Source organism: Trachemys scripta, chromosome 5, assembly GCF_013100865.1.
Source record: "Trachemys scripta elegans isolate TJP31775 chromosome 5, CAS_Tse_1.0, whole genome shotgun sequence".
NCBI classification, from domain to species: Eukaryota; Metazoa; Chordata; order Testudines; family Emydidae; genus Trachemys; species Trachemys scripta.
The window spans coordinates 58,338,413-58,352,823 of record NC_048302.1 but is presented as its reverse complement, the minus strand read 5'-3'; the positions used below and the strand labels follow the sequence as shown (position 1 = coordinate 58,352,823).

At 40.5% G+C, this 14,411-nt stretch overlaps 1 protein-coding gene across 2 annotated transcripts in view; it reads right to left on the bottom strand.

The window, feature by feature from the left end:
• Positions 1–12,813, bottom strand: part of MND1 (meiotic nuclear divisions 1) — a 45,800-nt gene extending 32,987 nt beyond the window's left edge. The window contains exons 1-4 of one of the 2 annotated variants that reach the window (XM_034772850.1): positions 12,598–12,813; positions 7,919–7,984; positions 5,746–5,803; positions 2,917–3,065 (exon numbers count right to left, since the gene is read on the bottom strand). In XM_034772850.1, the coding sequence (XP_034628741.1) occupies positions 2,917–3,065; positions 5,746–5,803; positions 7,919–7,984; positions 12,598–12,600 (276 nt within the window). In that variant the 5' untranslated portion in view covers positions 12,601–12,813. Of the gene's footprint in view, positions 1–2,916; positions 3,066–5,745; positions 5,804–7,918; positions 7,985–12,226; positions 12,446–12,597 lie in introns of those variants that run through there. The other variant, XM_034772851.1, reaches the window with a different exon arrangement.
• Positions 12,814–14,411: the final 1,598 nt, after the last annotated feature.

Below are 14,411 nucleotides of genomic sequence, written 5' to 3'. Positions count from 1 at the left end.
TCTCAGTAGGTTCCAATAGCTACCCTACAATGCATCAAAAGAAAAATCCCAGAATACATAGAGCCTGGCAGCAAAACACTGGACCCAGGGGTGCCTGCCCAGAATGTGGTGGACCTATTTAAAAGAGCAGTATTGCGTGGATGCTGTGATTCACAAGGGAAACCACTTAAACCAGTTTACATAAAGCCATGTGGATGCAGAACTATACTGAGAAAACTCTCATGTAGACAAGGCCTCAGCTCATCCCACTTTTTGTTAAATAAGTAACATGCTCTGAAGCAAATAAATCCTCCTGGACAGAAAAATGACAAGGGACTAACAGCAGTTAGCGATGTAAAGTCAGGGTGAAATTAAGAATTCCAAGAGGAATGCAAAGGAACACATAGGGGGTCGGGGAAATAGCATGTAAGTATTGAAGATAAAACAAAAGGATCTGCAGATTAACATTGAAGATGCACTGCTCAGGCACAACAGGCATCCCTTAGTGCAGGGGTCTCAAACTCAAATGACCACAAGGGCCACATGAGGACTAGTGCATTGGCCCAAGGGCCGCATCACTGACACCCCCCTATCGCTGGCCCCGGCTCCACCCCCACTCCACCCCTTCCATGAGGTCCCGCCCCTGCCCTGTCTCTTCTCCCCCTCCCCCAAGTGTGCTCCTCCCCCCCCTCCTGGAAAGTGCTAAGTATTATACAGAGCATACAGATCACTGCTGCTCCTAAAACAAGTCATTTCCAAGCGGTTTTAATAAAATATATACACTCAGTAATGCACCTCACTGAAAGGACAAAACATGTACTTAGTTAGATTTACTTCTGTTAAAGCCCCCCCCCACACACACACACACTGCACTGGGCTGCACCACCACTCCACCACTGCTCTGCCTCTTCCAGGGGTGGCAGGTTTGCAGAAATTTTGGTGGTGCCCAGAACCTGCCCCCCCAAACTCCACCCCCACCTGCCTAAGGCTCTGGGAGGGAGTTTGGGTGGGGGTGGGGGTCTGGGGTGCAGGCTCTGGGATGGAGTTTGGGTGCTGGGTGCAGGCTCCGGGCTGGGGCAGGGAAAGAGCTCCGCAGGCCGCATGCGGCACCCATGCGGCCCCCGGGCTGCGTGTTTGAGACCCCTGCCTTAGTGCTTAGTTATTATGGTACCAAAAGATCTTTGAAACTGAAACACCTATCGTTATCGTGAGCAGTCATATTTCAAAAAATAAACCTTTGGATTCTTTAAAAAAAAAATTCAAAAACCCCAAAACACTGTAACAAGAACTGAAAATGTTTCATTAAAACCATTCAGGCCTCTTCTTTTTAAGTGGTTCTCTGAACACCAACGGTAGGGAAGTCTCAGAAAAGAGCAGCAACATTTAATTAAGCCTTGTGCAACTGACAATCAAGATTTCATTTGAATATTCTGCAGCAAAAGAAATTAGAACAATTCCATTGTCTTTAGATACTGTTGCAAAAAGAATCCCTGAACTGACAAGAAATATTTACAGTAGAACCTTGGAGTTATGAACACCTCGTAACTCGAACAAAACGTTATGGTTGTTCTTTCAAAAGTTTACAACTGAACATTGACTTAATATAACTTTGAAACTTGACTATATAGAAGAACAATGCTGCTTTCCCTTTATTTTTTTAGTAATTTACATTTAACACAGTACCATGCTTGCTTTCCACCCCCTCTGCGCTGCTGCCTGATTGTCTACTTCCAGTTCACAATGAAGTGGGTGGTTGACTGGTCAGGTCATAACTCTGAGGTTCTACTGTATAAGGAACTAATTACAATATGGACTACTCCACAGATGTGTCATCTACTGCACAGCTAATTGCATTTATTTGGTATGGATCTTATGACTGTTTATGAAGACAAATGTGGAAATTGCTTTTCATTTCATGCTACAAGTAAAGCACATTTTTTAAACTTAATTTGGGTCTCAAAAAAGATAACTTAAATTGGCAACACTTCAAATTATATTGATGGTGCAAGAGCCATGACTGAGAAATAAGTCTGTAAATATTTCTCATAGGTCAGGAATAAGAATTTTGTATTCATAATACATTCACTGAAGAATCAGTTAATTGTGCCAAATCAGGGAAAGAACAGATGAAAAGAAATGTCATGTGATCAGACCATGAAGTTGCTTATAAAAAGTTGCCCTGTGAGTTTTGGTTATTTTTATACTCTGAATAAACAAAACTGATGAGTAGAAGTGAACAGTGAACAGCAATTCAAACAAACAAGCAGAATGATTTGGTTTATTTAAAAAACAAATAGAAATAAAACTGAAAATATAGAATAACAATATTGGATCAAAAGAGAGTCATGCTCTCCTCTGGAACATTGTGACCAATTTGGTCGACTCCCCTAAACAGGAGTGCAGGGTTGGTTTGACAGTGTACCTGAGGACTAAAGCTACCAGTCAGAAACAGATGCCCAAGTTAAGGCAGCACTCTGCTGGGATGCCCATTTTAGTCCTCAGAACAGGCAGACACTTTAGAATGTCACCCAGCCACAACATACAGTGGTGGACAAAGGAAAATGCATACTGCCCAATAATTTAAAGATAATTCCCCAGGTAAAAATGTTTTGAATCAAAAGCAAATGGGCCACAATTTTTTTCTGCATCAATGGAACAAAAAAACAAAACAAAACAACAACAAAAAATCTTCTCAACCGTGGGCAACATTTTTTAAAGCATCTGTGGTTCTGGTGGTGTGATCATGGCTCACGAATAGGCTCTTTTGATGAAACAGTGAAATAACAGAAAAAAAAAAAAAACTTTTTTAGCTGGGTGCCAATGGACTTGCTGGCAGCATTTCCTGTAACAAACTTAGATAGATATGGCAAGGGCTGTAGGAAAACAGAATGCTAATACCATTCAGACAAACAAGTGTTTTTCTCAACACAAATATACCTGAGTCTCCAGTGCTTCCAATTTACGCTTCCTGGCATGAAGAGCTTTACTTGGAAAAGCCCAAAAATAATTGGAAGTTCCAATCCTATCAGTGTCCACCATAGCATCATCAACTAAACTTTGCAGGATCTCCTTTACCGACATGGCAGCTAACAAGGAAAAAAGAAAAAAAGTCACTTTTTCTTCAGTGTATGTGTTAGGTGGTTACACTTTATTTTAAAATGTGATTGAGTAGCAAATATGACAATGTAACAGACAATGTACTAGACCTGTTTTCATTTTCACTGCAGATTGCTTAGAACTACAGCAACATAAATAAAGCACATAATCCACAAACACACATTTCTGAAAAGCTTATTCCTTTTTCATAGGCTATCTGGAAGACACCAAAAATAAAAATCTTGTGCCACAGCCACTCCATGCAGAGAATCCCTTTGAAGTCAATGGCAGTATCATGCATAGGAGTTTACAATATGAAGACAATTTGTTCCCAGATATTTTCCATTCTGGGTCCTGACTTTTCCCCTAATCCAGATCAGTTTCGAATGTAGCAAGCAATAAAGAAAAACCATCAGAGCAGGTGAGATTAGTAATCTTCTTCCCTAAAGTCATAAGTATTACTTTATAGAGGGAAATCCTTCCTACAAAAAGAAACTTGCGCGTAAAATTGCAGGTCAGGCCTGTAGTGCTTAGTAAAGCTGATGGGGGACCATCAGCAGCGGGCAGTCTCACGGTTACTTCTGTGGTGACTGATGCTCTTTTGGTCTCTGAAGTTGCCAAGAATCCAGTTAAATGGGCCATAATCCCACCTAGGATAGGTTTATTTGCAGCTAAATATGCCTCCAGGATGCTGTTTGCATGATGCTATTGGTTTAAAGTTCTCCAGGGCCTTAAAATAATCTAAGATTCAAAAACATTTTTAAACAACCTATAAATTTGTGGGAAGAAAGAAAAACCAAAGAGGTGGGAGACTGCAGGTCTAAGCTTGACTAAATGAGGCAGTGATCTGCAGGGATCTGTGAAAAGGAGTAGCATGAGACTATGTAATTAAAAGACTATGGCAATACATACAGACAATAGGGCAAATTAGAAGTTGTCCGGCAATCTTAATTCTAGCATTTCTTAATGTTTAATTTCTTAATTTGGCATGTAATTTTTACTCTTGGTGAAGAATTAATCAGCAGTAGAGGTACTGGAGCTCTCTGCCTGCAAACTCAAGAGGACAACATTGCATTAAGTATCGGGGTAGCCGTGTTAGTCTGTACCCACAAAAACAACAAGGAGTCCAGTGGCACCTTAAAGACTAACAGATTTATTTGGGCATAAGCTTTCGTGGGTAAAAAGCCTCACTTCTTCAGTTGCATCTGAAGAAGTGGGTTTTTTACCCACCAAAGCTTATGCCCAAATAAATCTGTTAGTCTTTAAGGTGCCACCGGACTCCTTGTTGTTAACATTGCATTAGTTTATATTCAGTTCACATACAGAATGTTATCCTCCGTAATCAAAAGGGCCAGTAACATTTCAGTGAATTCATGTTTATTCTTGAAAAGCTGATAGCTTATGCCCCACACTTGCCAGGGAAAGCTTCCCACTCATCACAGGAAAGTGGGTTTTTTCAAGCATTGTAAATATAAAACAATTAAGCTAAGAAGTAAGCTTCTATAGACTTGAAATTGTATCGTGTCAGCTTCCACATGATTCTATTGGCAAAGTATTCAGTTACAGGTGTACAATAAGGGGTTACAAGAGAAAGTGTGTACAGCAATATTTTTAAAAATTGTATTTAAAAATTCTGTGAATACGAATGAACTTTCTTTGCTCGATATTTAATATTGTTTTGCATTCCTTAAAATAGAACTGCAAGTATGTTGAAACACCAACTGAAACCCTAGCTTATCTCCATACAGCTTTTGCAAGTGCCTCTATTCTCTGCTGACATTTTTAAAAAAATGTATTTCACCCACTAAATATTTTTTGGGTTATAGCTGAGCTCCCTGCAGCTCTTACAACAAAACTACTTTTTTTTTTTTTTTTTTTTAAATCCATTATTGGAGCATGATCATGTCACAGAGATGTGCTGATCAAGGAGGTGAACATTTATAAACCAGTACTAAAACACAGATCTAAAGAGGAGAAAACATACAATCAATATAGAAACAAGAATATAGGAAGTGCACAAAATATATAAAGTCATCTTGGTCCTGATCCAAAGCCAATGGAAGTCAACAGAGACACTTCTGTTGAATTCTATGGGCTTTCCACCAGACCTTTCCTGCATAGAATAGTCTTGCAGCTTTGTTGGAGAAATACAACAGAGTTTGATTGTGTACATGTGTGCACCAAAATTTTTTAAGATGTGGATGACTGAAGTTGGACACCTAAATCCTTAGTTAAGCATCTAAACATATAGCATGATTCTCAGAGATGGAAGCTGTGGATACTCAGCAATGACTTCAGTAGGTGCTCAGCTCCTTTGAGAATCATGCCATGTATTTAGGTAGTTAACTAGGGATACAGGTTCCAGACTTTAGACATCAGCCCTTGAAAATGTTGGCCTTAATGCCCAATATAAGTTACAGCTACTAGTGACATAGGGTTGGGATGTGTGTGCATAAAAGTACAGTTTCCAAAGTTACACTTGGCTAGGCCACCATGACAATCCAGTACCACTTGCAGCTAGATATTTTTTTCTTTTGTTTAACGTTATTGTTATAAAGATCATAAAGTCGGTGTTATGTGAAAACATGAACATTCACACAGTATGACGGGTCCACAAAACAATTCTCAATGTCTAAGCAAGTTTTAGAAAGAAAAAGCATTAATACTCACTAATTCCTTTCTCTTTTGGAGCAATCTTCTCCATATCCTTTAATTGGAACACATCTTTCTATTCAAAACACAAAAGGCATGTCACCTCTGAATGACAGTCTCATTTAAGTCATGTCTACATTCTTTACTAAATTAATCCCAACAAATACACAAGTAGCATATCTAATGTAATTTTTCATTTTTCCCAGGAAAAATACTGCATGCTCCTCAAGCTAGAGCTAACGTATTTGAAAATAAAAAGTGATTTTATTTTGTTGTAGGCTTTGTTATTTCCTCCAGTTTTTCTTTGTTATTCTAATTAATTGCTTCATGCCTAAATTTAGACTGCTAGCTCCTCAGGGCAGAGAGCACTGTGGCCAGATCCTCAGCCCCTGGTCTAGCTGCTTTTTCATTGCAGCATCACAATAAATTTATTTTAACAAACAAAATAAATAATATTTCAGTTACGTCGCAAACACAAAGGTGTCTCTGAGTTGGAGCTCCATTTCTCTTCCCCTTCCACTGCTCTCTTTTGGGTGCATTCTCATCCTTCCCTTTCCTATTTCCCAGTTTCATCCCCCTCCCATACTGTCGAATTTGAGCATCCCTAACTACTCCCTCTGCCTTCTGTGGCAGCAAAGTGAAACTGACGAGATTTGGAACCTAAGGAACAAAGCAAATACTGAAAATGTCCCAAATTCCTATTTAATTTTACTTTGCTGTTCCCTCACATATGGACTGGAGGTTATTAAGGTACCAGGTCAGAAGGCTTTGTGAATCCATCGCTGTTACATATGCCAGCCTCTTTACAGGAAAAGGTTTGAGAAGTACTACATAGAAGTACATAAAGCACAAGCCGGTCCACAGCAATTACTGATGTTATGGGAAATCTAACTTTGGATTTCCTGACTATTGTACCTAAATTTGAAAACGGTGCACTACACGAAAAATACACTTTTTTGGTTTTCCACTTAACTGTCAATAACTTATCCACTGCTGACAAAGGAAGCAATAAAAGTTCAGTTGAACTGGTGCCGAACAATTTAACTAAAAGAGCATCCAAAACTCTACTCATCTGCACAAGCTCATCTGCACCTCTCGCCAACACCTTTGATCAGCAACTGATAGTTTCACAAATGCAAGTAAGGCCAATGTGTCCTAGGAAAAATAAAGCTTGCTAAAAATTTTTACAGTTTGATGGAATCACAAAGGTATTTTCCCCTATGGTACGTTAATAAAGAATAGTAAGACAGTAACTCCTCACTTAACGTTGTAGTTATGTACCTGAAAAATGCAACTTTAAATGAAACAATGTTAAACAAATCTAATTGTCCCATAAGATTTAATGTAAATGCAGGGGGTTAGGTTCCAAGGAAATTTTTTGGGGGCAGACAAAAGGCATTACACTGTATACTGTACAGTATTGTACTGTACTGTGGTGTGGTTGGGAAGTGCCCCTGGCTCACCCCACACAGGCACAGCCCGCTGCAGGCCAGGACGCTAGGAAGCACCTTTGCAGCAGCAGCGGCAGCTTCCCCAGAGAACAGGCTCGGATTTTGCCAGGAATGCTCCAGGCCCGCCTCTCCCCGTCCCTGCTCCACTCCAGGCCCATCTCTTCCCACCCCCACTCCACCTCCTCTCCGGAGCACGCCACATCCCTCCTCTCGCCCCCCCGCCCCAGCAAAGTCCTAAGCGCTGCCAAACAGCTGTTTGGCGGTGGGGGAAGTGCTGGGAGGGAGGGGGAGGACGCGGAGAAGCAGAACTTGTGCAATGCTCCCTTGTAAAGTCACTGCTCTTCCACAGAATCTTACAAGCAGGTAGCCAAACGACATTATAAGGGAGCATTGCACAACTTTAAAGGACCATGTTCCCTAATTGAGCAGGGACGTAACATTGAAACAACGTTAAGTGGGACAACGTTAAATGAGGAGTTATTGTATAGCACTTTTCATTTAGTCACTCTCAAAGCACTGCATAAAGGAGAGCAGTATCATTATCTGCATGTTACACATGGGGAAACTGAGGCACAGAGCAGGGACGTAACTTCCCAAGGTCACCCAGCAGGACAGTGGCAGAGCCAGGAACTGAACCCAAGACTCCGGAATCACAGTCCCGTGCCCAGGCCACTCGGCCTCTCTGGCTCCTTATGGATGCTCCCAATGGCCAAGAAATATACAAAAATTAAAACACTTACTGTTTCAAAAAATATTTCCATCATACGAGTTCTCTTCTCTTCAACACTCAGTCCCTTTTTCTTGGACTACAACAGAACATGTATTCAGTACTTTAATACTATCTTTAGAATTAACATTTCATTCAGAAGTCACATCTAGTTACCTCTAGAAGAAGCATTTCCTTGACATCTCCCTTAATACTCTACTATACCACAATACTTCCTAAAAAAAGGACTTCTTCACAAAGAAAAACCATGCCAGCCTAATCCATTCAAAATATATCAATTGTTTCAAAGATATTAAGTTTGGGACTGATTTGTTGTATAATATAGTTCATCCCCTACCTCACTTCACTGCAAGGTAGTTTTCAATGCGTTTTACTACATCCCTATAGTTCCTTGTCTGTATTGCCTTATTAACTCTAGAAATGGCAATTCCAGTCTCTCTCGGTAGTTGGTATCAATGCCCAATTGTCCTTAAAGTAGTAGAAATAGCTATTTCTACTATTTAGTCTATAGTGCAAGACTTATGCTTTTTGTCTGACTCATTTACTTCTGTGAATATTGTTCTTTCCTTCTTGTGACATAGCCAATGTGAAATCTAGGCCATTTTAAAATACAAGTTGGAGTAGTTTTCAGATACTGTATCTGCCTTCAAATCACCTTTCCAATGTTGTGGTTTAACAATCATATTATCTTTATTAAAAACATAAGAACGGCCATACTGGGTCAGACCAAAGGTCCATCTAGCCCAGTATCCTGTCTTCCGACTGTGGCTAATGCCAGTGCCCCAGAGAGCATGAACAGAACAAGTAATCATTAAGGGATCAATCCCGTCGCCCATTCCCAGCTTCTGGCAAATAGAGGCTAATAGCCATTGATGGACCTATCCTCCATGAATTTATCTAGTTCTTGTTCTTTGAATCCTGCTATAGTCTTGGCCTTCACAACATCCTCTGGCAAGGAGTTCCACAGGTTGACTGTGCGTTGTGTAAAAAAAATACTTCCTTCTGTTTGTTTTAAATCTATAAATTTCATTTGGTGACCCCTAGTTCTTGTGTTATGAGAAGGAGCAAATAACACTTCCTTATTTATTTTCTCCACACTAGTCATGATTTCATAGACTTCTATCATATAGCCCCTTAGTTGTCTCTTTTCCAAGCTGAAAAGTCCTAGTCTTATTAATCTCTCCTCATATGGAAGCCATTCCATACCCCTAATCATTTTTGTTGCCCTTTTCTGAACCTTTTCCAATATATCTTTTTTGAGATATGGCGACCACATCCACACGCAATATTCAAGATGTGGGTGTACCATGGATTTATATAGAGGCAATGTGCTATTTTCTGTCTTATCATCTATCCCTTTCTTAATGATTCCCAACATTTTGTTCACTTTTTTGACTGCCGCTGCACATTGAGTGGATGTTTTCAGAGAACTATCCACAAGGATTCCAAGATCTCTTTCTTGAGTGGTAATTTAGACCCCATCATTTTATATATATAGTTGGGGTTATGTTTTCCAACGTGCATTACTTTGCATTTATCAACATTGAATTTCATCTGTCATTTTGTTGTCTGGTCACCCAGTTTTGTGAGCTCCCTTTAACTATCTTGAGTAGTTTTATATCATCTGCAAATTTTGCCCCCTCATTGTTTACCCCTTTTTCCAGATTATTTATGAATCTATTGAATAGTACTTTTCCCAGTACCGACCACTGGGGTACACCACTATTTACCTTTCTGCGTTCTGAAAACTGACCATTTATTCCTACCCTTTGTTTCCTATCTCTTAACCAGTTACTGATCCATGAGATGACCCTCCCTCTTATCCCAGGACAGCTTACTTTGCTTAGGAGCCTTTAGTGAAGGACATCATCAAAGGCTTTCTGAAATTCTAAGTACACTATATACAATGGATCATCCTTATCCACATGTTTGTTAACCCCCTCAAAGAATTCTAGTAGATTGGTGAGGCATAATTTCCCTTTACAAAAACCACATTGGCTCTTTCCCAACAAATTATGTTTATCTGTGTGTCTCACAACTCTGTTCTTTCCGATAGTTTCAACCAATTTGTCCAGTACTGAAGTTAGCCTTACCAGCCTGCAATTGCCGGGATCACCTCTGGAGCCCTTTTTAAAAATTGGCATCACATTAGTTATCCTCCAGTCATCTGGTACAGAAGCTGATTTAAATGATAGGTTACATATCACAGTTAGAAGTTCTGCAATTTCACATTTGAGTTCCTTCAGAACTCTTGGGTGAATACCATCTGGTCCTGGTGACTTATTTCTGTTTAATTTATCAATTAGTTCCAAAACCTTCTCTAATGACACCTCAATCAGGACACTTCCTCAGATTTGTCAGCGAGAAAGACTGTCTCAGGTTTGGGAATCTCCCTCATATCCTCAGCCATGAAGACTGATGCAAATAATTCATTTAGTTTCTCGGCAATGGCCTTATCACCCTTGAGTGCTCCTTTAGCATTTCAATCATCCAGTGGCCCCCTTGGTTGTTTAGCAGGATTACTGCTTCTGATGTACTTAAAAAAAAAATTGCTATTACTTTTTGAGTCTTTGACTACCTGTTCTTCAAATTCTTTTTTGACCTTCCTAATTATATTTTTACACTTCATTTGCTATAGTTTATTCTCCTTTCTATTTTCCTCACTAGGATTTAACTTCCACTTTTTAAAGGATGTCTTTTTGTCTCTCACTGCTTCTTTTACTTTGTTGTTTAGCCATGGTGGCACTTTTTTGGTTCTCTGTTTTTTAATTTGGGGTGTACATTTAAATTGAGCCTCTATTATGGTGTCTTTAAAAAGTTTCCATGCAGCTTACAGGGATTTGACTTTTGGCACTGTACCTTTTAATTTCTGTTTAACTACTTTCCTCATTTTTGTGTAGTCCCCTTTCTGAAATCAAATGCTACCATGGTGGGCTGCTGTGGCGTTTTCCCCACCATAGGGATGTTCAATTTAATTATATTATAGTCACCATTACCAAGAGGTTCAGCTATATTCACCTCTTGGAATAGATCCTGTGCTCCATTTTTCAAATATTTTTCTTTTCATCATGTTGTGTCAAACAATTAGCAGGGGAAACTGATTGAATATATAGGGACACACTGGAACTGATTATATACAAAGTGCTGTATAATACAGAAAAGTAAAACTGAAAAGTATTTTCTTCTCCAATCTCTTTCCATTATATTAATTACTAGGATATAAAATATTTCTAAACAGAAATGTGACCCCTTTAAAGCCCATAAGAAGAAAGTGGTAGCTCATCACTTGCATCAGATTATGTACTGGAAAAATATTCTGCATAATCTTCATAAACACTCATCAGTGGGAAAGTAAATTTGGTGAGTTCCTAGAAAAAAGGTAGGTAGCATTCAGGGGCACCTAGGACTTTGGAAGGGGAGGATCACACCTTGCCTCAGCTACCCATATCATATCAAAGCTTCAGTACAGTGAAAGTGATGGAATTCTTGTCAGTTTCATGGCTTTTTCACTTTGAAACAGGTTATATGCAAGAGCAACAAATGTTTGAATTTATCATCTGTAGGGACAGATTGATTTGGATTTTTTTTTTAATTATATTGTTCAAAATCTTAATTTTAGAAGCTAGTTTATTCAGCAGTCACTTATACATCAAGCTAAAACAATATAATTCATTGTAATAAAAGTTTATTTGACTAAAGACTTTGTTAAATTTTGTATTTTTTTTACATAAACTCCTCCCATCTGATTTATTCATCTCTGCCACATACCTATATTGGTGACATCACAACTAGTTATTATGAAAGAAGCTGGAATTGCCATACATAAGGAATTGCCATACTGACTAATCAGTCCATTTACTCCAGTATCCGGTCTTTGGCAGGGCAGAATACCAAATACAGATACAAAAAAAACCAGTAATGGACAATCATAAGATAATCGGCCCATTGTGGATGTTTCTTCCTAACCTCTGGAAAGTGGTGGCTATTTCATTCCCTACATAATATAACCGGGGTGGGGATCCCTATAAATGTGGAGCCCCCTCTTTCCCCCCCCCATCTTGTTAAGCTATTGGCCTCAATGAGATCTTGTGTTAGTGAGTTCCACAAGTTAATTACACCCCATGAAATCCCATTAAAAGTCCGCATTTTCTCCTCCAATACAAAGCCTGGTGTTTAAAATTGGATAAATACACTAAACTTGTAACGACTTGGGTCTTGACTTTTTTTTTTTAAGCCAACATAAGACGACTAAAGAAGCTGGTCTGGAGCCCCCAGGAGTGAGTGTGGGGGCTGCATGCTCCGCCCGCGGCCCGGTACACACCTGTGGCGCTACAGGTCTGACTCCGGGCACCTGCCGCGGGGCCGCGCCGGGTGCACAGGGCTGAGGGGCCCAGCAGGATCCGGGGGAGGCCGTTTCTAGCAAAGCTCAGCACAGACAAGGCGGCTACGGGCACACCCCGTCTGTCCATTGCACCGGGCGGTCCAGGCGGCCACGGGCCCCCAATCATCCCCTCCGCGCACCTAGGCCATAAACCGAGCAGCGCCTCGGACAGACTCAGTCCCCGCCCACCCTCGGTAGCGGCTGATTCTGGGGAGGGCCCCGGAGCTCGGTTCCCGCAGGGACGCCCGGGCAGCCGCCCGCTGAGGGTCCGCGGCTCCCGGGCGGGAAGAGCCGGACCGGACGCCGCTTACCATATCACCTCCTTCCCGCTGGAGCGGGGAGTCCGGCCCGCGGTGGCAGCGGCGGCGCTGAGGGCCCAGCCAGGCGCCGAAATTTGATTTCCGCGCCGCCGCCGGGAGGCAAAGGGCAGCGGGAAGCGACGGTGGGGGTGGCTCCGCTTCCGCGGCTCACAGCGCCGCCTGCCGCCTCCAGAGAGGGACCGAGCGCTGGCGGGACCCCCTTCCCTTCGCTCCCTCTGGGTCTTCCTGCCTTGTTTAACCTCCCTCCCTCCGCCCTGCTTCTAGGTGTAGCCCTACTATCAGTTTTTTACATACCCCAATTCAAAACGTACATTACGTGAAAATTGACGAAATTAATTTCCCTGACTCTTCTCGGCCTGCTTGGTCTCCCTCTAGGTCTCTAAAAATTACACAAACCTCCCTCAGGGTGCCTCTGATTTTCATAGCCAAGCAAACAAAAGTGCCTACAATAAAACTTCTTCTTAAAGCTAATGTTGAAATTATCTAATACACAGGTTAAGGAAAGAGTGCCTATACATCTGGGTATAATACTTAAATGATCCAAAAGTACGAAGTTTGGTTTTAAAGTCATAAAATACATATTGTACATAATCTGCAATATCCCAAATTAAGGTTAATAATTTAACAATACACTTAAAATATTACCATCCAAATATTCAGATATGTCACTAATAAAAATTTATAATCAGAGTAGTAGTTTGTGGAAAGCAAATATAACAACAGTGATAGATTGTCCCTCAGTAATAGAGAATTTAGGGTAGGTTGTCCCTCAGTAAATACATGATCATTCTGTCCAGGAGCAGCCAAATTACCCCCTCTGTTTGTATCAATTTATACTTCATCCTTTGTATAACATAGCTTTTTATTGATTGATACATTGATCTGATACAACTCAAGCTAATAAGCAAAATTCAAATTTAAGACAATAATAAACTAGATGTTCTAGCTGACCCACCCACAGAGAAATGTTCTAAGGATTTTGGAGTTTGATTCCCTGTATATCAAAGAACAGCTGATTCCAGGATTCTGGATTAATTTTTAAATATTTCTCAAAAGCATATGCCTTTTTAAATTTTCTTTTAGAAGAGTTGCTGTATTTGAACAGAATATAGAAATATCATTTCTATTTTTAAATAGCAATGTATCAGTTTCTAAATAAAGAGATGAGTAAGGGGTGAGATGACAGAGGTCTATGAAAATCATGACTGGTATGGAGAAAGTAAATAAGGAAGTGTTATTTACTCCTTCTCATAACACAAGAAGTAGAGGCCACCAAATGAAATTAATAGGCAGCAGGCTTAAAACAAACAAAAGGAAGTATTTTTTCACACAATGCACAGTCAACCTGTGGAACTCCTTGCCAGAGGATGTAGTGAAGGGTAAGACTATACCAGGGTTCAAAGAACAAGAACTAGATAAGTTTAGAGGGGTAGTGTCCTTAGCCTCTGTTTGCCAGAACCTGGGAATGGGTGATGGGATGGATCACTTAATGATTACCTGTTCTGTTCATTCACTCTGGGGCACCTGGCATTGACCACTGTCAGAAGACAGACTACTGGGATAGATAGGCCATTCTGGTGTTCTTATGTAAATTTTAAATCCACCCAGCTAAAAATCAAATCTGAAATACACCCCTAATCCTTGTCTGGTGTAATAGTGGTTTTCAATTTTATTTTTCTTGTCCCCACAATGAGACCTGTTAACCTCCTTCTACCCTACTATAAAGATCCAGTAACTTTCTGTCTCTGTGCCTTGCCAACCCCCAGAAATTGAGCCATCCCCCAGAAATTGTTTTTCCTTCATAC